Source organism: Chenopodium album, chromosome 20 (assembly GCF_948465745.1).
Source record: "Chenopodium album chromosome 20, dcCheAlbu1.1, whole genome shotgun sequence".
Classification (NCBI taxonomy): domain Eukaryota; kingdom Viridiplantae; phylum Streptophyta; class Magnoliopsida; order Caryophyllales; family Amaranthaceae; genus Chenopodium; species Chenopodium album.
Window position 1 is genome coordinate 860,598 of NC_137853.1, and position 23,591 is coordinate 884,188.

General features: G+C 33.8%; 2 protein-coding genes and 1 pseudogene across 2 annotated transcripts; all 3 read left to right on the forward strand.

Moving 5' to 3' along the window:
* Positions 1 to 8,938: 8,938 nt before the first annotated feature.
* LOC145599079 (putative receptor-like protein kinase At1g11050 pseudogene) lies at positions 8,939 to 10,849 on the forward strand (annotated as a pseudogene).
* A 1,232-nt stretch (positions 10,850 to 12,081) lies between these two features.
* On the forward strand, positions 12,082 to 15,134 carry LOC145598141 (zinc transporter 1-like). The gene is made up of 3 exons (XM_081654451.1): positions 12,082 to 13,095; positions 13,737 to 13,886; positions 14,644 to 15,134. Exons 1-3 carry the CDS (start codon positions 12,469 to 12,471, stop codon positions 14,947 to 14,949), a joined length of 1,083 nt encoding a protein of 360 aa, XP_081510577.1. The 5' UTR covers positions 12,082 to 12,468; the 3' UTR covers positions 14,950 to 15,134.
* Positions 15,135 to 16,753: 1,619 nt separating this feature from the next.
* Positions 16,754 to 23,436, forward strand: LOC145597453 (diphosphomevalonate decarboxylase MVD2, peroxisomal-like). The gene is made up of 10 exons (XM_081653628.1): positions 16,754 to 17,161; positions 17,770 to 17,968; positions 18,711 to 18,774; positions 18,917 to 18,980; positions 19,518 to 19,598; positions 19,907 to 19,993; positions 20,852 to 21,009; positions 21,104 to 21,152; positions 22,667 to 22,791; positions 22,914 to 23,436. Exons 1-10 carry the CDS (start codon positions 16,949 to 16,951, stop codon positions 23,134 to 23,136), a joined length of 1,263 nt encoding a protein of 420 aa, XP_081509754.1. The 5' UTR covers positions 16,754 to 16,948; the 3' UTR covers positions 23,137 to 23,436.
* Positions 23,437 to 23,591: the final 155 nt, after the last annotated feature.

Sequence of the window (23,591 nt, forward strand, 5' to 3'; positions counted from 1 at the left end):
AATTTACCTATTTAACAAGTTACTGGTCACTTGGGACCATTTTTAGCGGATAGATATCAAAGGTCGGATTATTGTAAAAATAATCGAAAGGTGGGATTATTTTGGGCGGATGAGGCAAATGTGGGATTATTCTGGGCAATTTTTCCTTATTTTTTTAGTTACTATTGTTAAAATAAATCGAGTTGTAACCTTAAATTACTTATTTTATAAAGTTAAAACTTGCGGTAAATAACAGATAAACACAAACACGTGCACATTTTAATATCACGGTTCTACATTAATTACGTACTACAATAACGAAAAACCTTAAATACATTATGCAACTAATCACCAAAATGTTGGATTCAAATACAAACATAGCCGTTGGTTTTGGTTAAAAAATAGCTATTGAGTTTTACTGCATGCATTCAATGGGCCCCTTGTATCAAGTTGCTAGCTTTGTTTTTGTCTTTTCTACAAAAACCCATTCATCAGTGAACACAAAGGCAAAAAAAATATTAAAAAAATGAGTTTGGGTCCACTAACATATCCTCTTCCAAACATTTAATATCCTCTCTCCATAGAGGATATATTGCATTCCTCTTGAAAGTAGTATCCTCTCTTACATTTTTACATCAAAGAGGATACTGCTTTGGAGGAGATAGAGTGGAGGGAGGATGATATATCCTCTCCAATGTGTGTGCTCTTACGAAATTCAGTTCAGTTCAATTCTGTTCAGCTCAATTCAGTTCAGTTCAGTTTAGATCCTAATTTCCTTCTCTTATAAAATATTCAGTTCAGTTCAGTTCAGCTCCTAATTTCCTTCTTTTATAAAATATTCAGTTCAGCTGAGTTCAGTTCAGTTCAGCTGAGTTCATTTCAGTTCAGTTCAGCTGAGTTCAGTCAATGAGAACAAGCCCTAAACCCCGTCAATGCACAATTTTCAAATAATTATAATGACAATAAATTTTATCAAAAAAGTATAACTCAGTATTAAACTGTATGAAATGTATTTCTTTAAAAAAAAAAAAAAGAATATGAAATATATTGTTTCAAAAAAAAATTATGATATATATGTGAAAGAAAATAATTAAATATGTTAAGAAGTTACAATGGGCAATGTGATATTTAAAGAAGTTTTTTTAGATTTTGTACAAATCAAAAGTCAAAATTTAGATACAAACATAATAAAAAGGTCTTTTTTAGTAAGTTATTTTTGGAGGGAAAACTCTTTACGTTATATTGTCAAGTGTCTCTCCAGGTTCGCCTTTAGTATAATGTAATTGATGTAATTGATTAGATAACTAAAAGTAGAAAAATCATACGGAGTATCAATCAACACACTTGTGAAAAGTAACAATGAATAGTCAATAATCACTATTGTCACATCAACACACACATGTGAATAGTAACAATGAATAGTCACTATTGTCAAATCAATCATCATATCATATATTGTGTTTATTTCCGGTATAATTGTCAAATCACATCACTATTATGGTTACATCACATCACTATTTTACCCATATTACATCACTTATATAGCATAATTATACATAATATGACATCATTATAGCCAAGTCACATCACTTCAATACACTTATATGACATCATTATAAATATATGACATCATTATAGTCAAGTCACATGACTCACATCACATTAATACACTTATATGGCATCATTATAAATATATGACATCACTAAAGTCACATCACATCACATATTACACTTATATAACATCACTATATTTCATGAATTTTAAAATAGAGTCAAAACTCATTCTTAGTACTTCATGGACATCTATATAGGTGTTTTATGGTTTCAAACCTCCTTATATGACCCGAGGAGTCATCCAACACATTCAATTCATATTTAAAAAAAAAAAACAAAAAACAAAAATTGGTCCGAAATCGTGTATTATAGCCTTCAATTTTGGACAATTTTCCAATTATTTTGACCCGCAAATAAAAATTAATGCCGAGACGCTTACCATAGACCCTAATACACCCCGGGACTTTATTTGGATGAGTGCAAACATGCAACCATCCAATATGCCTTTAAATAATCAATTTACCTGTTCCAAACTTGCACCAATTTCGTGAACTCAAACCTACCATGGACATTTATGACAACATATAATGGACATATATGCTTCCAAACGGCATTATATGACCCTAAGATGTATCCCCTACTGTCTCAAGACTTTTCGTCACCGAGCCCCGTAACCTCAAAAATTCCTCAAAAAGCATGGATATGCCTTCAATTTTGGAATTTTTTGAACTTTATTCACCCGAAAATAAAAATTGCCGAGATATATACCATGGTCCTTAATACCCTCAGGGAGTCCAATCGGGCAGGTGAAACCATCAAATTTGCCTTAAAGCGGTCAATTTACAAGTTTCAAACTTGCACCGATTTCGTGAATCGAAGCCTACCATGGACATTTATGACAATATATAATGGTCATATATGGTTCCAAACGTCATTATATGACTCTAAGATGTGTCCCCTACGGTCTCAAGACTTTTCGCCACCGGGCCCGTAACCTCAAAAATTCCTCAAAAAGCGTGGATAATAGCCTTCAATTTTGGAATTTTTTGACCTTTTTTCACCCGGAAACAAAAATTGTCGAGATGTTTACCATGGTCCCTAATACCCTCCAAGAGTTCATTTGGGTGGGTGGAACCATCCAATTTGCCTTAAAACGATCAATTTGCCCGTTCTAAATTTGAACCAATTTCGTGAACTCAAGCCTACCACGGACATTTATGAAAACAAAAATGGACTTAGATGGTTCCAAACGGCATTATATGACCCTAAGATGTATCCTCTACGGTCACAAGACTTTTCGCCACCGGGCCCCGTAACCTCAAAAATTCCTCAAAAAGCGTGGATAATAGCCTTCAATTTTGGAACTTTTTGACCTTTTTTCGCCCATAAATAAAAATTACTGAGATGTTTACCATGGTCCCAAATACCCTCCGGGAGTCCAATTGGGTGGGTGGAACCATCCAATTTGCCTTAAAACGGTCAAGTTACCCGTTCCAAACTTGTATCGATTTCGTGAACTGAATCCTACCACGGACATTTATGAAACCATATAATGGTCATATATGGTTCCAAACGTCATTATATGACCTTAAGATGTATCTCCTACGGTCTCAAGACTTTTCGCCACCAGGCCCATAACCTCGAAAATTTCTCAAAAAGCGTGGATAATAGTCTTCAATTTTGGAATTTTTGACCTTTTTTCGCCTAGAAATAAAAATTGACGAGATGTTATCATGGTCCCTAATACTCTCCGAGAGTCTAATTGGGTAGGTAAAACCGTCCAATTTGCCTCAAAACGGTCAATTTACCCGTTCCAAACTTGCAACGATTTCGTGAACTGGAGTCTACCACGAACATTTATGACAGCATATAATGATCATATATGATTCCAAACGTCATTATATGACCCTAAGATCGATGTATCCCCTAGGGTCTCAAGACTTTTCGCCACTGGCCTCGTAACTTCAAAAATTCCTCAAAAAGCATGGATAATAGCCTTCAATTTTGGAATTTTTTGACCTTTTTCGCCCGGAAGTAAAAATTCCCGTGATGTTTACCATGGTCCCTAATACCCTTCAGGAGTCCAATTGGAAGGGTGGAACCATCCAATTTGCCTTAAAACGGTCAATTTACCCGTTCTAAACTTGCATCGATTTCGTGAACTCAAGTCTATCACGGACATTTATGATAACATACAATGGTCATATATGGTTCCAAAGGTCATTATATGACCCTAAGATGTATCCTCTAGGTTCTTAAGACTTTTCGCCACCGTGCCCCCTAACCTAAAAAATTCCTCAAAAAGCGTGGATAATAACCTTTAATTTTGGAATTTTTTGACCTTTTTTCGCCCGCAAATAAAAATTGTTGAGATGTTTACCATGCTCCCTAATACCCTCCAGGAGTCCAATTGGGTGGGTGGAACCAATCAATTCGCCTTAAAACGATCAGTTTATCCGTTCCAAACTTGCACCGATTTCGTGAACTCAAACCTACCACGGACATTTATGACAACATATAATGGCCATATATGGTTCCAAACGGCATTATATGACCATAAGATGTATCCCCTAAGGTCTCAAGACTTTTCTCCACCGGGCCCTGTAACCTTAAAAATTTCTCAAAAAGCGTGGATTCAATTTTGGAATTTTTTGACCTTTTTTCGCCCGGGAATAAAAATTGCCGAGATGTTTACCATTGTACTTAATACGCTCTGGGAGTCCAATTGGGTGGATGGAACCATCTAATTTGCTTTAAAACGATCAATTTACTCGTTTTTGTACACGTCTCTTGTTAAATTAAAATGTACATATTACATCGTCAAGCATAATCTCCCTTTAAAAAAAAAAGTGTCAAGCACAATCAAATTCTTTATAATGGTTATTGTAAGATTGAATATATTGATTATATTGTTTATAGTGGTATTGGTACATCAATTATCAATACATGGGTTATTCAATAATAGTTATTACTCTGTAATGCTCAATAGGTATCTTTTCCTTTTTAATCTTCTTATACTATTATATATGGTGGACGGCGGGGAAGGCGTGGCGAAGGGCGGGGAGTTGTGGAGGAGGTATGATGAGTGGTGGAGTGGTTGTGCCGCTGGATGTTGGCTAGAAATGGTGGGAAGTGAAGCAATGTGGTGGTGGTGTGATGGTTGGACTAGTGGCCTTTCATTCATTCCATTCCTTTTTGTTACTCAAAACAAACAACACCCCAAAATTTATTGATTTTCATTCCATTTTTTATCTTTTCCTTTGTTCATTTCATTCCGATTTCCGTGCGAATCAGACCACCCCTACCTATACTTCTTAGTTATCACGGTATTACTATTAACGACCACCACTGACATATTAATCCAATTGATTTTTGTAACAATAAAAGTTATAGAGAATCCACTATCTAAAAAGCGGCTAGTAGGGTCATTACTCATAACCTTAAAGTTTTCCAATATGCTCAAAATTTTGAAATTTTAAGTTTTGAGGTATATATAATTATAGATATCAATTGGTGCAATATTAAGTTGAAATTATCTAGTATGTACTATTGCATGTATAAAACGGGTAGTTTAGTAATTGTTATACTTTTGTAATACCCGAATATTTTATGATTTTATATATAGTTTATTTTATTTATTAAATAACTTTTCTAATCTCATATTTTTATTTTAGAGTTCGGAAAGGTTTAAAACCCTATTTTTAATTTTAACTAGCATAGTGCCCGTGCATTGCACGGTTTATAAATCAAATCATTATCTTTTTCTTACAGAAACATGGTTGATCCCGTAGGAAAAAAATCCTAATTAAGATAATTCAATTAGTAATAAAGTACTTATTTTCTCTAACAAATGATTATTAAAATTTTGTTCATCAGTTGCAATAATAGCTGATACGTAAATAAATTAAAGAAAGATATGATTTGAATAGTATTTTATGTCATTTGCAATTCTTTTATTTTATTCCCTACTATTTTTTATAATGTTATTTATTATAATTGAAAATTAAGTTAATTATTTTGCTCCACATAACTAAGTAAGAGAAGTAGAGGGAAAACTAAATTTACTTGTCATACAATCCGCACATGACTATAGAAGAACAGTAGAAGAAAAACTAAAATTTACTTGTCATACCATATGTTAAGTATCTATATAATCAAAAACATGTTTTACCCGTCGCATTCACTATCTACAAACACAATAATAACCTTATATCTTATTCACCGCCATATTTTACAGTTATCTAAGCTAAGCACTGCCTAAGCATTGTGTCAAAAACTATTACATAACATCCATATAATTAATCAACAACTGATGATTAAATATACAACACAAATATATAGATATGGTTATTGATAAATTTTATATGATTAAAAAAGTATTTATTAAAATAATAAGAATAAAAGACATAATTTATCAACTAACCAATCATGTATGTAATGCATTTTATATAATTAATCACAACTGATGATTAAATATACAACACAAATATATAGATATGGTTATTGATAAATTTTATATGATTAAAAAAGTATTTATTAAAATAATAAGAATAAAAGACATAATTTATCAACTAACCAATCATGTATGTAATGCATTTTTTACGGACATGTATTCTTATACAATAACTATGTATGAATGTTATAAAACTCATAAAATTACATATTAAATTATTTATATTTTGAATATGAGCATTACAAGAATAAGAAAATATGAAAATTTAATGGTTATAGAATGAGAATATTTTTCATATAAATTTCATTAAATACTATCTATGTTATAATCAGAAACTATTTTATGTATGCATCATTTTTGGCATAGTTTTGCTTAGTGTATACTTGTCTTCCCTTAATTGTAGGAAATTAGGCCTACTTTATAGTTTTCCATACGTAGTTTACAATGTATATAATGACTTTGATAGGCTTGTTAATATTTACCAAATTATCTTCTTTCATTATAAACATAATATTCTAGGGAGAATATGAATTACCATACATACATATGTTATTTTGATATTAAATACACTAAGATTTTTTATTCCTATGTAGCTATTATTATTTTACATATACTAACATATTTTATGATACTATTCTAAAAATTAATAAAAGACAGCAAATCATAATGAGACATTTGTCAGTCTCACATTGAGGCGCTTGTCTTTTAGTATAGTATATAGATAGGATTCTTATCTAATCTATATTAACTAATTTAAACCCTAAATATATTGGGTGAAACTCGCAGCTTTTATTAAACTCTCCTAACTTTCTTTTCTTTTTCTTTGTTCCTTTTCTCTATTCCTACGCATTTTTCCTCACCATCAAATCCAATTCATCACTTGATATTTTGCTAGCCATATTATGCATTTTTGTCAGTACCCTTATCATATGATTTAATTTATATTAATTTGATCATCATTGATATCCACAATGTTTGTCGTCAGTGCTTGCCCCTTGAATTTTGGAGTTGTAAGTTCTCTTTTTTTCGGCTATTAATATGTCCCTATGTGTGGGTATCAATAAGAAAGGTAATCACATTGCCGTAATTAATTTTTTTTATTGTTTGATTATAAATTGTTAGTATTAATTGTACTTCGTATTGTTATGTGTATATTTTATAATTTGTGAATTATATATGATCATAATATATATATACATGATTAGTGTGTGGTATAAAATGATTCTAATTGCCGTATTATTTTGTGATATTGATTGATTGTGTTATTTTTCTAGGGTTTTTAATGTTGTTTCTATAGGGAGTATTGTTTCAAGGTTTTAGGGTTGTTATTGCAGAGTATTATTTTGAATTGAAAATTAATTAATTTATTTTGGGTACTAGTATTAGCCATATAAGAGTTGAGATATTTTATGAACCGAATATGTCGTCATATGAATTGGGAACTTGTGCCAATATTGAGATATTATTTATTATCATGTGAAAGATTATTTGATCAAGTATGAGATCAAAAGGTTGAGAATTATTATATTTTATTCTTGGTTTGAGGCTCGGCGTTATAGACCTTAGTCCTTGACATGTTGGTAAGGAGATAATGATCATGAGTTAAGAATGGGGTACAATCTTTATTAATTATTTTTTTTCTATGGTCCCCTACAGTGGGAATTGACCCGTATGCATGTGGTCTGGTTCAAGGTATTTTTCTGGTTATTGAGAGTATTCAAGTTTTTATACTTGTTGGTTTTATTCGAATTACCCATGTCCAAGGCTAGGTATAGAACTATGAGCATGGCACACTTATGGGTTATATGAGTTGATGATTGTGTAAAGGTTCGTATTATTATTCGAGGTTGAGTTGATCAATGGTTACTTTTCTCAGAGTACAATGTGTAATGTAGTTTGAACTACATTGTTTAATTGAGCTAGTAATGTTGATTATTTTGCTATACTCTGTATTCTGATATGTGGTGATTACTCAGTTTTTTGCTGACGTGTGTGTGCTATTTTGTTGTGCTACTTGTGTTTGCGGCCATGTCTTTTTCTTATGGTGGCCCTGCGACGATCTATTTTGGAATTTGTCCTTAATGGTGAGCAGAAAAGATTGTTTAAACAGGTTGATCAAGTGATCGTAGCTAAAGGAGCTCAAGTGTTTCGATTAGTTTGTTATAACGAGTTTATAAAGTTGTACAAATAGCTCACTTAGATTTATTGGGTTGTAATTATTGGGATTTTGTAAGCCTTAACACTTGACAGGTTGTCGAGTGTGGCAGTAATACCTCCGATTTAGGTCATGCTTCTGCAGTATTATTCAAAGGTTGTTTATTTTTCCTTTATTTATTGTTTACTATTAGCTAATAAATCGGGGGTGTTACAAAATGGTATCAGAGCCAGGTTAGAACATCATCTTATAGTTTTATTGATTTATTCTAAACCATACTTTATCAATTATTCCACCTTAGCTTTTAATTAAACTCGTTTTTTTTAACACTATAAACAATGATTGACATTTTTTTTATCATAATATACGCAGAAAAAGTTATTTGAAAACTCTGTATCACTTTTAATGATGTATATGCTATTGACATAAACTTGACACTATAACAAAAATAATACTTCATAGAAAGTATGGAGTATATATTTTCCACCCATTCACAATATTTTAGTTAGATATGAAACTACAGAATATTTTTTGACAAAAGTTGTTAAAAAAAAGTGCTTATTACTACTACATATAATAATCTAACTTAACTACATGTGGGCAATTGGTATACTACTACTATATTAGTCCAGTAAGCTCACAAATTTTGATGTTTGACTTCAACTTTATTCAGCCTACCTAATTTGATACTCCTGCTTTTGATCGAACAACTACTTTACAAAAACATCATAACTCTTTAAATTTGCTACTTAACAAAACATTTGCCTAAGTAGCAAGGAAAGTTAAACTAAGGAAAAATGTCAAACTTTTTGCTGTGTTTTTCATCTCTTCTCTTTATCTTCTTCTTCTCCTTAGCAAATTCAAGCAACAACAATGTATCATGTCCAATAGACTTCACTTATGTCAATACATTCCCATGGGACACCCAAGAATGCGGCGAAAACGCCGAATCAAGATCTTGTTGCCAAACACTTAGGAGCTTATTAGGCATGGGATTAGCCACATACCTTAAAGCCTCCTCAAATTTTTATCTACCAACTCCTGAATTAGCCTCCTCTTGCCTATATGTCTTTCATTCCAAACTAGCCACGATTTCGAGGATGAATGCCTCATTAGTCTCCACATGCTTGAACAACTCAAATGAATTGCTGCTAAACCACCCATCAGATTGTGCTGGGATAAGGACTATCGACGAGTGGAATCAGAAAGCCGGCCTTACAACAGAGTTGAACACGTCTTGCCAGGGTGATATGAGGAGATTAACACAATGTAACTCTTGCTTTGATGCTGGTATGAAGATGAATGCTCAATTGGTAAGTTTAGCACCAAACTCAACTAAGTGCTTTTACTTCACCATATTTTATGCTGCTGGGATTGTTAATCAGCTTGGACCAGCAGATTTTGGGTCAGCAAATTGTATCCTAGGCCTTCCCTTGGCTCCAGGGCATTACAATATAGTCGGTCAATCTTCAGGGCAACTCAATAAAAACATTATATATAGGTTTGTTTTCGGGTTTTTGGGGGGTTTAGTTGGTGTTTTGATGGTTATAGGATTGATATGTTTGTGTAGAGTTTGGGATAAAAGGAGAAAAGAAAGCGCGGTACATGATAAGTTTGTTACTAGTGTTAGGGGTCAAGTTTCACCTAATGTAGGTACGATATGGTATCATGTAACAGAGTTAGAACGCGCTACAGATGGATTTTCACGAAAAAATTTCATTGGTCAAGGCGGTTATGGGGTTGTTTACAAGGGGACGTTTGCAAGTGGGTCTACAATCGCGGTGAAACAAATCACGGATGATTTGGATTCCATGAGGGATGAAGAGTTTTGCAATGAGGTTGATATTATAAGCAAAATTAGGCATCGAAATCTTTTACCTCTAAGAGGATGTTGTGTAGCAAGTGATAATTTAAAGGGGAAAAGGCGGTACCTTGTGTATGACTACATGCCAAATGGTAGCCTTAGTGATCATTTGTTTGACCATCAAAAGAAGTTAACATGGCCTCAAAGGAAGAACATAATCCTTGATGTTGCTAGGGGACTTGCATACTTGCACTATGGTGTGAAGCCGGCGGTTTATCACCGTGACATCAAGACTACCAATATACTTCTAGACTCGGAGATGAGGGCAAGGGTGGCTGATTTTGGGTTGGCTAAGCAGAGTGTTGAAGGGCAATCTCATCTTACCACTAGGGTCGCGGGCACATATGGATATTTACCCCCGGAGTATGCTTTATATGGGCAATTGACCGAAAAGAGTGATGTTTATAGCTTTGGAATTGTGATTTTAGAGACAATGACGGGTAAAAAGGTCTTAGATACATCAAACACCTCAACACCACTAATCACAGATTTGGTTTGGAGTTTGGTTAAGTCCCAAAATGTTGAGGCTACTTTCGACGAATCCATAAGGAATGAAGGCCCAAAGGGCATAATGGATAGATATGTACGTGTTGGTCTACTTTGTGCTCATGTTATGGTCGCGTTTAGGCCTACCATAGCACAAGCCCTTAAGATGTTGGAAGGGGACATAGACATACCAAAGCTACCAGAGAGGCCATTGCCCCTAGCCCACGAGTCCTTTAGGCTATCTTCGTGTTCGTGGCGTAGAGGCTCGACTAGTGAGAGATTAACAAATTTCGCCAGTAGTAGCAACAGCAGTACTATCAACACAAGGATGACACACTTTGGTTTGCCAATTCCTTAAGTTTGTAAATTGTAAAGTTAGCCTCTCTCGAGTCCCCACCCATTTAAATTATGGGGAATAAAATGGATTCATCCTAGCTAGATTATATTCTCCTAGATTATGCAAAAAAATTCTTTGATTTCATTGAAATGTACAATTAATTAATACAGAGTAATACTTTATTAGAATTTTGGTTTTCATATATGTAGTATACCATTCTAATTTTCGCAAGAGAAAAAAACAAGTTCAAAAAAAAAAAACTTAACTAATGACATTTTCGCAAATAAATCAACAACTTTTTAATAAATGTGTGTCCCACAAATGTTGATTTATTTAAAAAATATTATGTTTGTTGATTTATTAACACAAATGTCGCTAAATAAATAATTTTGTTTATCGTAATGATAAACTGGGGCTTCCTCTTTTATGGATACTTAAAATTAAGTTCGGTTATGACCAATTTTGGCCGATTTTTAATATGACAACTTGATGAGTAGTAAGTACGGAGTAATTTATAAACCATGCATAAACCACACCCAATGTATTTGATGGCACCGCAAATTCAATTGTTAATACTGCAATAGTATACGGGTCAATGGGTCATCACGATTCATGATCTATGAGCCTAAATCGTTGACTTTGGAGAGAGAAAATCTTAAAAATAGATGAATCCAAAATTGTACCAAGTTCATGTATTTGGGGCCAAATTGCCAAAATCACATACTGAGTAGATGAAATAATCTAGCCTTTTCCAATTCTAATCTACTCTACAAAATAAACCCCCATTAATATGTTTGCATTTGCTAGTCTTTTTTAATCCACATTCATTTTAATATTCAAGGTTTCTTCTTATTTAGCATCAAGATTAATTCTGTCGTTTGGATTTAGGTAAATTGTTCTTACTTTCTCTTCATGTTTTTCTGATAGATTAATATCTGTTTGATTTTTGTTTTTGTTCAATTATTGATATTTTTATTGGATATCTTAATCTTAATTAGTGTTTTGCTTGTTTAATTGAATTTCAATTTCAATCCTCTCCTTTTCACAATCCAGAAAGTTTTCTTGTCCACTCTCACTTTAATAAAATTGATTCTGGTAAAAAGCATTTTCTTGAATATTTAAAATCAAACACCTTTTAAATTATTTTCACAATCATGTTATTTGGGGTTATTACTCTTTCAATAATTGATTTTTGGGCTATTGGATACCTTAAGTGATAGAAAAAACACCACTCTGATCTCAATCTTTTTGGTATTAAAAATTTTATATTCATTATACATCCACTACTTCATAGTTACGTCCTTTATAAGTCAATCAACTTTCAAATTCAGAATACATACGTACAAGCATAGATTAATATGTGACGGCTAATAAATTATAATAATAATATTATCATTTTCACTAGTTGAAAATAATGCATTAGAAATTAAGATTAGATTATCAATATTACTCTAACTAGTAATTATATAGGGCCCAATTGATCATCTCTGGAAATGATGGTTTTGGAATTATGTAGTACAATAATGACGACATCCTGTGCACACTATTTCCTATATTTTGGCTGATTTCAGACCCATTTCAAATCTAAATTTAGGATTCCTCGTTTACTCCACCTTAACCACCAAATACAATAGAAAAACATGTTGTCTGAAGCATTATGCTGCTATATTTCCTTTCCATTTAATCAATTTCTTACTTCTTCTTTAGAAAACACTACATGTAATTGTGAGCATGTAACACAAAACCTTGGTATAGACATCTTATTAAAGTATAAAATCGCGGCGATTTTATCCATTTTAATAGCAAGTGCTATAGGTGTTACATTTCCTATAGTAGGGAAGAATTTTCCCATTTTACACCCGGAGAGTAAATTGTTCTTCTTGATCAAGTCATTCGCGGCAGGGGTAATTTTGTCCACGGGTTTTATTCATATATTACCTGATGCCTTTGAAGACCTTAACAGTCCGACCCTTAAGGACACCCCTTGGGGTAAGTTCCCCTTCACTGGCCTTGCGGCTATGGTTGGGGCGCTTGGTTCATTGATGATTGATGCTATCGCCACGGGGCATTATCGTAGGGCCCACTTCGGTGAGCATTCGGGTTCGGCTGCTGGGGTTGGTGTGGAGGAGACTAGTGAGGAGCATGCTGGTCATGTTCATCTTCACACTCATGCTACACATGGTCATGCTCATGGTCCTGGTCCATTGGAAGCTAACTTGGATGGTTTGACTGACTTTGATCGTATCAAATATAAGATTACTTCACAGGTAACTTTTTCAACTGTTCCATTGATTTTCAATCTAGCTAGGATATTACTATATTAGTACTTATAATGCTATGATGTGCTTTGTATTTAGTACAATTGATAAAGTTGGTAGCTTTTAGCCTTTAACTAGCAGCTGTCAAGTTGTTTTTGCAATTGTGCGATAAGATCAGGTCAAATTTCGTCTGCATCATCTGTATATATCGCATAATACTCGAATAGGTTAGAGTGGACCATGGTTTTCAGCAGGGAGGGATAAGGCCTAAAGTGGAAGGGGGGGGTAACCTTGGTGCTTTATGGTCCCCAAATGACAAACCAATTTGTCAAGAAAATTACATTAAGTACAATTTCTTGGTAATATTACTCATAATTTGACAGAATTTTACTTCATTAATGCCCTGCAGTTAATCAAATGTAATTTTTCAGACAGTTTCTTGCATATGACCAAATATTGAAGATAAATTAGCAAATAAGTTTTGTCTTATAGAGCACATTTAATGATGTGATACACTGATGCCTAATGTCTGATGGTGCTTTGTTATGTACGTTTCGGGGAGGGAAACTAGCTAAACTTCTCTGTATTATCGAGTTCTTGAGTAGCTTCAATGAAGATGATACGTATTCTTGTTGCTGATATATATTCAGGTACTGGAGATGGGAATTGTAGTTCACTCAATCATCATTGGCATATCACTAGGTACATCTCAGAGCCTTGACACGATCAAGCCTCTCATCGTAGCATTGTGTTTCCATCAGTTTTTCGAAGGCATTGGACTTGGTGGATGCATTGCACAGGTATGAAGAAGTTTACAATTTCTTCGTCTCTAAATTTTTGTTCCTTCAGACAACAGTTGGATAGGCTGAACTGTCATGTTAGAAATCGGAAATCAAATTTGTGACAATTAAATGATCCCTGAAGAAAAGTTGTGACACAAATATCCTTACATGATGGTTATCAAAAAGTTGAGCTATTGCTAAAAGAATTTTTAATAGGTTTAATTGTCAGAAATGACCTCTCTGCCTCTGAGTTTGTCTGCTGGTTTGATGAGCATGAAGGACTAGTGCTCTGTGCTGTAATTTGTAACAATCGACTTGCTAGCCTTTCAATCTGTATTGGAGAATCGTGTGCTCTATTAGCATTTAGCAAGCCTCGGTGCCTTTCATCCGAGCTAATGCATGCCTAGAATCAGATTCCACAACAATAACATAAAATCACTTTCTCTGAATGTAGGAATAGCCTCTCAAAATTAAAGTATGCATCTTGTACTCATACTCGTATTATATCTGTTGTTTGCTTTTAGAGGGAATCTCCTTCCATTATATTTTTTGTTAAACAGAATCTACCAAACCTAAATGAGCTAATCTATTTGTATAAAACATTTGTAAAGTCTTGGATTTTTTCATTACTGTCATACTGTAAACACTTAAAAAAAAGGATATTCTGTAAATTTAAGTGTTACTGTCCTTTGTTATTTGCTTATCCTGTCAAAACAAACTTAGTAACCCTGGCAAGAAGCTAATCCAAAGACCACATACCTTCTATGGTTTGCAGGCAGCTTTCAAATCTGGATCTACATTGTGCATGGCTTTATTTTTCTCCCTCACAACCCCTGTGGGAGTAGCAATTGGTATCGGAATTACAAATGTTTACGATGATAGCAGTCCAACAGCTTTAGTCGTGCAGGGATTGCTAAACTCAGTCGCTGGTGGAATATTGATTTACATGGCTCTTGTTGATCTTCTAGCTCAAGATTTCATGAACTCAAAGGTGCAGACCAACACTAGACTCTTCTTTGGCGCGAATGTAACCTTGCTTCTTGGTGCCGGAATCATGGCCCTCTTGGCAATATGGGCTTAATTTTTTCCCTACACATAGTTTAATAAAAGCACTTTGCTACATATAGATGTATTTATTCATTGATTGCTTTTTTTTTTTTTTCTTGAATTTCCCCTTCTATTTTAATTGGGGTTGATTATAGTAATTCAACATTACAATAAGGCATGATTTTTGCTGCAAGTTGAATATAATCCCTACATCTTCATAGAATACTCTTTTTCTGAAAGTAATTGGTTTTTTAATTAGTCTTTTTGTCAGATGCTGAGTTTGCCAGATCCTATAAAATCCACCTTGATTAGTTGTGTTCACATGCCTGGTTGGTACTAATATTTATTTGATTTATTTTAATAAGTGATTAGTACTATATAATACGGCAAGCAAATCAATATTATTTGAGGCCAACATTATACGGAGTATGATGATATAGTCGTTAATGACATTTTTTAATCTAATTTGTTGTGAAAATAATGCTTATTTGGAGTCATCACCTCGATGAACATGAGTTACATGACATTAGGCAAATAAATTGGGGATGCAAATCATGTACAAAATATTACCCAACTCGAGCAAATAAGGTGTTACATCAACAATAAGATCTCATGACAAAAGTCTACAAATCAACAAGAAGAAGATTAAGGGCCTGTTCTAATACGTTTATTTTCAGTTCAGTTCAGCTCTAATAAGTTCAGTTCAGCTCATAATTTCCTTCTCTTATAAAATATTCAGTTCAGTTCAGCTCATAATTTCCTTCTCTTATAAAATATTCAGTTCAGTTCAGCTCTAATAAGTTCAGTTCAGCCGAGTTCAGTCAATGAGAACATGCCCTAAGTATTGAAAACTATGTTGCGTTGAAGAGCCGGACATAAGTCACAAATGAATTGTTGATCTAATAAGACTCCTTAGCAATTCTGACAAATTAAGGAGAAGAGAGAATAGAATGACTTGATTATTATTCATAGGTAGAGTATTTATACAAAACCTAAGAACATAAGATAGGAAACAATCTTCCTAAAAGATATACTTAAATAATATCTTAACATATAATAAACCTAAATATTTATTCTCCTGATAAGATCCATATGGAAAATATATCACACATATATTTTCCGATATTATCTCTGATAAATTCCTACCTATGGTGTATCATCCACAAGGTTTATCGATAAAGAGTTCATAGGGCCCATTCATAGTTTATCGTCCTTTAATTTTTGTAACTAGTTTCTCCTTGTTTAAAAAAAAAATAAAAATACCTAACTAAAGCCTATGTTGTGTTTAAAAAGACTATCAATAATATAAGGATTTAATTCCTTCATTCCTAAATAACAATTGTACAAAATAAAGAGTAACTCATAGATCGTCTTTTAGGCTATTAAAATCATTTTTTTTATAACTTAACATGTGTCCATGAACACACGTTAGACAAACCGTTAAGTAAAAAATTTAAAAATGTAATTACTCGATTTGACTATTTGATTACTCAATCTAGTCTATGTAACAAGCCAATCGTATTTGACTAGTTGTAGTAATTACTAGTCACCCCAAACAAAAATCAAATCAAATCATATCAAAATAACCCTAATTAAATTCAATCTAGGTTGGCTAAATACAAATCAAACATACTTACATATATATCAATATATCATCATATCAAATGCAATCTTAGGTAAGTATATACCCCTCGAGGGAAACGAGTTGATCCAAGCACCAAATCTTCCAATTTTCATAAAAAAAAATACACATATTTTCTTGCTAAAAAAATCAAAATAATTGGAGTACATTTTTATACACATTTTCCCAACTCAACGTCCTCATTTTCCACGAGGTCGGGCAGCATAGACTATAAATACAGAGTAGAAAACAACGAGTAAACCATGTCAATTCACCACACTAATCTTCACTTTCTCTCTCCTCAAAAAACCAGAGATCTCATCATTTTCTCTCTCTTCTTCTTCTTCTTCTCAATTTCATCGATCGATTAATTTTCTCAGAAATTGATTAATTTTCTCAGAGATCTTCAACAATGGCGGCTGAGAAGAGTTGGGTGAGGTTAGTGACGGCGCAAACGCCGACGAATATTGCAGTGATTAAGTACTGGGGAAAGAGAGATGAAACCCTAATTTTGCCGATTAATGATAGTTTGAGTGTTACTCTTGATCCTAATCATCTTTGCACTACTACTACTGTTGCTGTTTCTCCTGCATTTAGTCAAGATCGTATGTGGCTCAATGGCAAGGTATTGCTATGATTTTTATTGTTATTGTTTGGAAATTTGAGCTTTTTGGTACTAATGTGTGTAAATTTTTTGCAATTTTTTGTGTTAGTTGAAGAAAAATTGAAACTTGCAAAAAATTGATAGCTGGCAAATGTTGCATATGAAATCTGTATGATTTGAGTATTAATTGGCAAGTTTTTGTTGTAAATTTGAGCTATTTGGAATTAATGTGTGTAATCATTTGAAAATTTGTTAGTTGATTGAATAGTAATTGATAGTGATATTTATAGTTGGTTAGTTTTGCAGTTGAAATTTGTATGATTCAAATGATTGCAGAAATTTTAATTTGTTTCAAATGTACCAAATTTTTTGAATTAGGATAGGTATTAGAGTGATCAGAGCCGTTTTTTTAATGCCTTAATTTTTTTTTTTTTAGTTCAAATTATCATTTGAAAATTGTATGATTTGATGGGGTTGCAAATATGAGTGTATAATGTTTGGTAAATAGTAATTGCATAGAGATTGATTTTTTTGATCGCAAGTTGCATAATTTAATGTAATAGTTACATTCATTTTAGAAAAAGAAGCTCAATTTTTGTTGTGTTGGTCTTCTTTTTGGGTTAGTGTAGGAGATTTCCCTAGCTGGTGATAGATTCCAAAATTGTCTGAGAGAAATTCGTAAACGTGCTAATGATGTTGAAGAGGAGGAGAAAGGCATTAAAATAGCGAAGAAGGATTGGGAAAATTTACATGTGCATATTGCTTCATACAATAACTTCCCCACCGCTGCTGGGCTCGCTTCTTCAGCTGCTGGTTTGGCTTGCCTTGGTAATTTCTGATGTTTCTTGATCATTTCTACTTTATGATAATCTGTCTGGTTTAGAGTTCATCTTCTGTGCTCCCTACAGTCATAAATGATACGAGTATGTGACAATTCTAGTTTGGCCTGTTTTTTTTGTAGATTTTGTTGGTGAAGTTAACTTTCCTTATCACAGGGGGGGAGGGGGGGAAGGAGGGGTCTGTGTGAGTAGATATGGGGTTTGGAATGGGAGTCCAAATCATATTGAGTGGGCTTTTCCCATATTTGCTTTATGGGATTGGGATGGGGTTTGGAAACAATGTCTATATGATTAGCACAAAAAGCCCAATTTGCCATTCATAAAATTAGAAAAGAGGCTAGTTGCAAGGGTATTAGAGCAAGGTGGCAGATATTACTTATTGGCTTATTGCATTTTCAGTCTCCCCTTCCCACTCTTTAATTGTCCAATTCTCATTCCTTTTAAGGTTACCTTTATTAAGGGCTCCAAGTAATGACCACGTGAAGGTTTAAAAGTGAAGGATAGATATGATACATTTATGCAAGTTTCTTAGAAATAATCTTGATACGATAGGGAGGGAGGAATTATTTGATTCAATTCTACCTTAAGCTCATTTCCATGCATGTTTATTGAATGTTTCCCCTCACAGCTATTACTTACTTTTAGAAATTTGTAATTGTGTTTATTTAAATAGATCAATAGACTTCTAAGAATTTAATTGTACTAAATGTCAGCTATGTATATGTTTGCAGTTTTTTCTCTAGCAAAACTAATGAATTTAAAGGAAGATCAAACACAGCTTTCTGCCATAGCAAGGTATTAAATCTTTTATGAGGTGCTACATTGCATGTACATCTAAGACAGCTATGATATTCTACAGAGTATTTTTTTTATGAATGTGCAACAAAATATTTTAATTAGTGCTTAAATTGTTGATTTGAAATTATATGTTTTACAGACAAGGTTCTGGCAGTGCTTGTCGCAGTTTACATGGTGGTTTTGTCAAGTGGATCATGGGAAACGTAAGCTCTTGTTCTAATCAGTTCTGTCTTTTCTGCTAGCCTACCTTAAATGTCATGCTTGGATATTTTAGAAATACACAGAAATGTTTTTAATGAAGGTTTATACTATTCCTTTTATTATCCTATCTATCTTTTCCATAAGTCAAAATCTATGTTACTTGAGCACCTAAGTCTGAGTTACATACTTGAAAGAAAAGTGGGAACCACTGAAATAATTATCTTTAGTTGAGCAGATAATGGATCTCTAGAGTGTCTAGACTGTCAATTAGAAAGATGCTAGTGTAAAATCTTACTGTAAAATGGAGGGGCTATGTCACTATATATTATTTGTCACACTTGGCTGGACTGTTAAGTTACAAACTGACTATGAGTTTTAATTAGCTTTGGCCTTTTCAGCAGTAAAAATTGAGACAGCCGTGAAGTGTAAGTTGGAAAACCATTTTGAAACTAGAGGATTGTTTACTTCTGTCTTCTTTTAAGAGAATTTTTTTTTACTTTCATTTGATTTAATAGTGTTGGTGTGGATTTTACATGTAGAATGACGATGGAAGCGACAGTTTTGCAGTTCAAGTCTCCGATGAGAAGCACTGGGATGATCTTGTCATTTTGATTGCTGTGGTATGTATTTTTTGAGTGTTCATTACTATAATCATGCTTGTTCCTGAAAAGTGCTAATTAGAGCTACTGTTCTGGATCCATTTCTCTCTAATTGAATCTGTGGACATTATTTTGGTTATTTTATAATCAGCTTTTCTCTGTTATTTTATAATCAGCCTACATTCTCTGTTAATATCTGCTGCTTGTATGTAGTCTTCTCTGACTGGGGTTGAAACTTTTGATATTGATATATGCAAATTCTTCTTTTCCAATATTTTAGTTTATTGCTCTCACATTTTATGGAATAAACCTGAACATATACAATATAGGTAAGCTCTCGGCAAAAAGAGACCAGCAGTACGTCTGGAATGCGTGAGAGTGTTGAGACAAGCTTGCTGCTGAAGCACAGGGCACAGGTACTTGACTTCTTCATTTCAGTCACCAACTCACCATATTTGCGTGGGAACGGTAAACATTCATTATATTATATAAATGTCATGCAATCGGGGAAATGTTTTTCTGGTGCGAGCTTGTTTCTTCGATGTTGCCTTCTTCTCAGGCTCCATCACTCGCATTGCCGAAAGGTATCGGATTTCTGGTTCTTCTTGAGGTGCTATCATTCTCATAGCACTCAGGCGTCGTATGGACCCCATCCTGTATGTGGGCTCCTCATCGCTGCTAGTCTCTTTTGTGGCCTCCTGAACGGACATGGATGATAATAAATGCTAGTAACACCCATATTATCACCTTACTTCTCCTAGTGCACACAGTAGAATGTTGGCAATAAGAAGAAACCATAATATAATGATGAAAATTCCAGAAATCCAAGAATTCAGTGGTCAATGAACTTTTTTAACAGTAAGTTATAAAGCTTTCAATTAACAACATTGCATCATCAGAATGAATAATGTTATAGAAGTATCTAGATGTCTGCCATGCTACCAAAATGCTTCAGCTCCCTTCATCCTCTAGTTACTGGTGCTGAGGCTTCTGTTGCTTGTAAACTGCTTATTTTTCTTAGTTAGGGGAAAGGTTATCCAAAATTTCTTAGTGTCTTATATTTCCCTGCCAATGGTGGGTACCACCCTGTTTGGTGGTGTTATCACTAGTGTCAAGATATACTTTCCAAGTCTCTCATTTTCGTGTTTACCCCTTTCTCCTTCCTCACTACCGTTAGAAATGATTGTTGTTTACCACTAATTAGTTACTTTTTATGGTTGATTATCATATGTATTCATGTGTCATTTGACACCTTTGTACTACAATTATTGTAGGAAATAGTACCAAAGCGCATGATTCAGATGGAGGAAGCCATCAAAAATAAAGATTTTCCCTCTTTTGCTCGTCTTGCTTGTGCTGATAGCAACCAATTTCATGCTACCTGCCTGGACACAACTCCTCCTATATTTTACATGAATGACACATCTCATAAGTAAGTTCTCTGTTGCTTGGCCTTTCAATTAGTAGTATGTAAAGCTTACTATTTATCAATCTGAACATGTTGTCACAAAATTATTTGAATTCAGGATTATTAGCATTGTGGAGAAGTGGAATCGTGCTGAAACAACACCTCAGGTTTGTCTTCAAGCCGCATTCTTATATACCTACCTGATAAATTGGATATGCACTAGAAATTGGGCATACTTGTGCAAGTTTTCAAATTTTATTTTTGTGATGTTTAAAAACTGAAATTGTTGATATATGTTGGAGGATAACTACATTTATTATCCATAAGGATTACAAAATATGTGCTATGCGTTGTCTCTGTCTTGGAATACCAAGAAGACTTAATCACTTGATATGGATTATGCGGAGGAATTTTAAAACCTAAACTTTATGCTGTTATCATATAGTCTTGGCAATTCACTGATTCCTTATTTTTCTGTGAACAAATTCGAACACTTTAAGTATAATGGAAGATGTGTTATTAGTCTAGTGGATGGAAATTTGGTACAAAAGTCAAAAGGGTAAATAGCTTCATAATAATTACTACCTTCGTTTCACGTTTCACGTTTTTTGCAACTTTGCAATATTTTATATCTCACAAATAATGCTCAAAGTTGTAAAAAACATGAAACGGAGGTAGTAAGAAAAATGGAAACTGTGGCAACAGGGAATGAATTAAAACAGTTTTTTTTTTTTTTTTTTTGTAAGCATCAAAACAGAATTCTTGGTATGCTTGTTTTTCACTGATAACAAACTTCTTCAAATGTTTTTTGGGGAAAGCTGATATGGAGGGACCTGACTGTCCTCCAACTGATACATTATCATTGGCTAAGCAATGTTCAGCTAAGTTCTGCCAAGTTTAGGAAAATATTATGTTGCTGATCTGAAAGGATAGATAGAAATTGGAAAATTGTCTTTGTGCCTTCACAAATGTCAAACTGGATAATCTTATGTTTTACTTCGTAGGTTGTAACTTAAATAGCCATTTTGTCAGTTTTGACTGTATATCTGCATCCAACCCTTAGCTTTGACATTACTCCTCTCTATATTATAAAAGTTACACACAAATGTGATCAGAAAACTAAATGTCTCACATGAATGTTATCTATTATTGTAGTTTGTGTGATCTTTGGGATCATTGAGCCACTAAAGAAGCCTTGCAAAAATTTTACCCTTGCTATCTTTAGTTTCTTCACTATGGAATTCAATAGGAATTGGGTTATAAATACATGAAATATGCTTGAAATATAATTGTAGATTTAAGCTCTGTTATTTAACGCAGTCCGATGAATGTGTTTAGTTTGTGTAATTTTAACTGCATTGACTTGTTGGTTGCCACTTAGGAATGCTAAGAATTGATGTAGAGAGCTAGGGCCTGTAGCCTTTATCTCTTTACCTTAGCTTGGCTTTGGCTTTTTTTGCGTCAAGATGTTTCTAGAATATCTATGTAGGATTGCCCGTAAAGGCTAAACTGCTCAGTTGATAGTTTGTCTGCCTTAGAACTAAGTGATCTGATCGATTTGCATATTTCTTATTTTCTTGTGATGCTGTTGTGTAATAATTTCATTGATAGCTGTTTTGATAAGAAAATTCATATCGGTTTGTCTTTATCTACGATGTTTTAATCTCTAGAAATTTGGCAGGTGGCATATACTTTTGATGCAGGACCAAATGCTGTCCTAATTGCACGTGACAGAAAGACTGCTTCTCTGCTTTTGCAACGGATGCTTTATTACTTCCCCCCTGGTGCCGATGCTGATCTTAATAGGTAATATACAAACTAGATTGACTATGTTGTAAATCAACCGCCATTTTATTCTTGTGGGAATTGGGTGGGCGGCGGGTATAGCTTATCAATTTCACTAATTACCTCATTTGTGTGTTCTGTAGCTATGTTCTTGGTGATAAGTCTATTCTTCAAGATGCTGGGATTAAAAATATGGAACATGTGAAGTCCCTGCAATCGCCTCCCGAAATCAAGGATTCCAACTCCAACCAGAAGTATGCTGGAGATGTTAGTTACTTTATATGTACAAGACCTGGACAAGGCCCTATTGTGCTATCAGATGAAAGTCAGGCTCTTCTTAATCCAGAAACAGGGTTGCCAAAGTGAAGATGCTACGCTCTCCTTCCTTCCACAAATATGGTTTGTTGGCCTTCTCTAAACACTTGTAATGTTAAAAATCATTCCTTGGACATGACAAAAGAAGTAGCAATTTCACATCTCACTTGATCACGAGCTATTTGTTCGAAGGAACAAGTAAGCACTGTGCAGCTCTCTCCTCATGCTGCTATAATATTTGATTTAGGCATTGTAGTGTATGCTCTTTTAGGGTGAAACAATTTAGGATTTGAGATTTTTATCCTGTATTGTTTGGCTGTTGAATCATGACCATGCATGAGAGAATTTGTTTATGGTTGTTTTCTCTAGTGTATGCTATTTTAGACTGAAAAAATTTAGCATTTGAGAATTTGTATTCTTCCACAATGAAAATAGTTCTTTGAGGAGGGTGCCTACAGGTAAAAAAACCTTCGATCATCCATTGGGGAAACAATGTAAATGTAACA

What these genes read in the sequence shown, in the direction of transcription:
- LOC145597453 (XM_081653628.1), top strand. Translation starts at nt 16,949, where the DNA reads ATGGCGGCTGAGAAGAGTTGGGTGAGGTTAGTGACGGCGCAAACGCCG. An exon ending in GTATGTGGCTCAATGGCAAG is followed by an intron (nt 17,162 to 17,769) that starts GTATTGCTATGA and finishes GGGTTAGTGTAG; the next exon opens with GAGATTTCCCTAGCTGGTGA. An exon ending in TCAAGTGGATCATGGGAAAC is followed by an intron (nt 18,981 to 19,517) that starts GTAAGCTCTTGT and finishes TTTTACATGTAG; the next exon opens with AATGACGATGGAAGCGACAG.
- LOC145598141 (XM_081654451.1), top strand. Translation starts at nt 12,469, where the DNA reads ATGTTGTCTGAAGCATTATGCTGCTATATTTCCTTTCCATTTAATCAA. An exon ending in AATATAAGATTACTTCACAG is followed by an intron (nt 13,096 to 13,736) that starts GTAACTTTTTCA and finishes ATATATATTCAG; the next exon opens with GTACTGGAGATGGGAATTGT. An exon ending in TTGGTGGATGCATTGCACAG is followed by an intron (nt 13,887 to 14,643) that starts GTATGAAGAAGT and finishes TATGGTTTGCAG; the next exon opens with GCAGCTTTCAAATCTGGATC.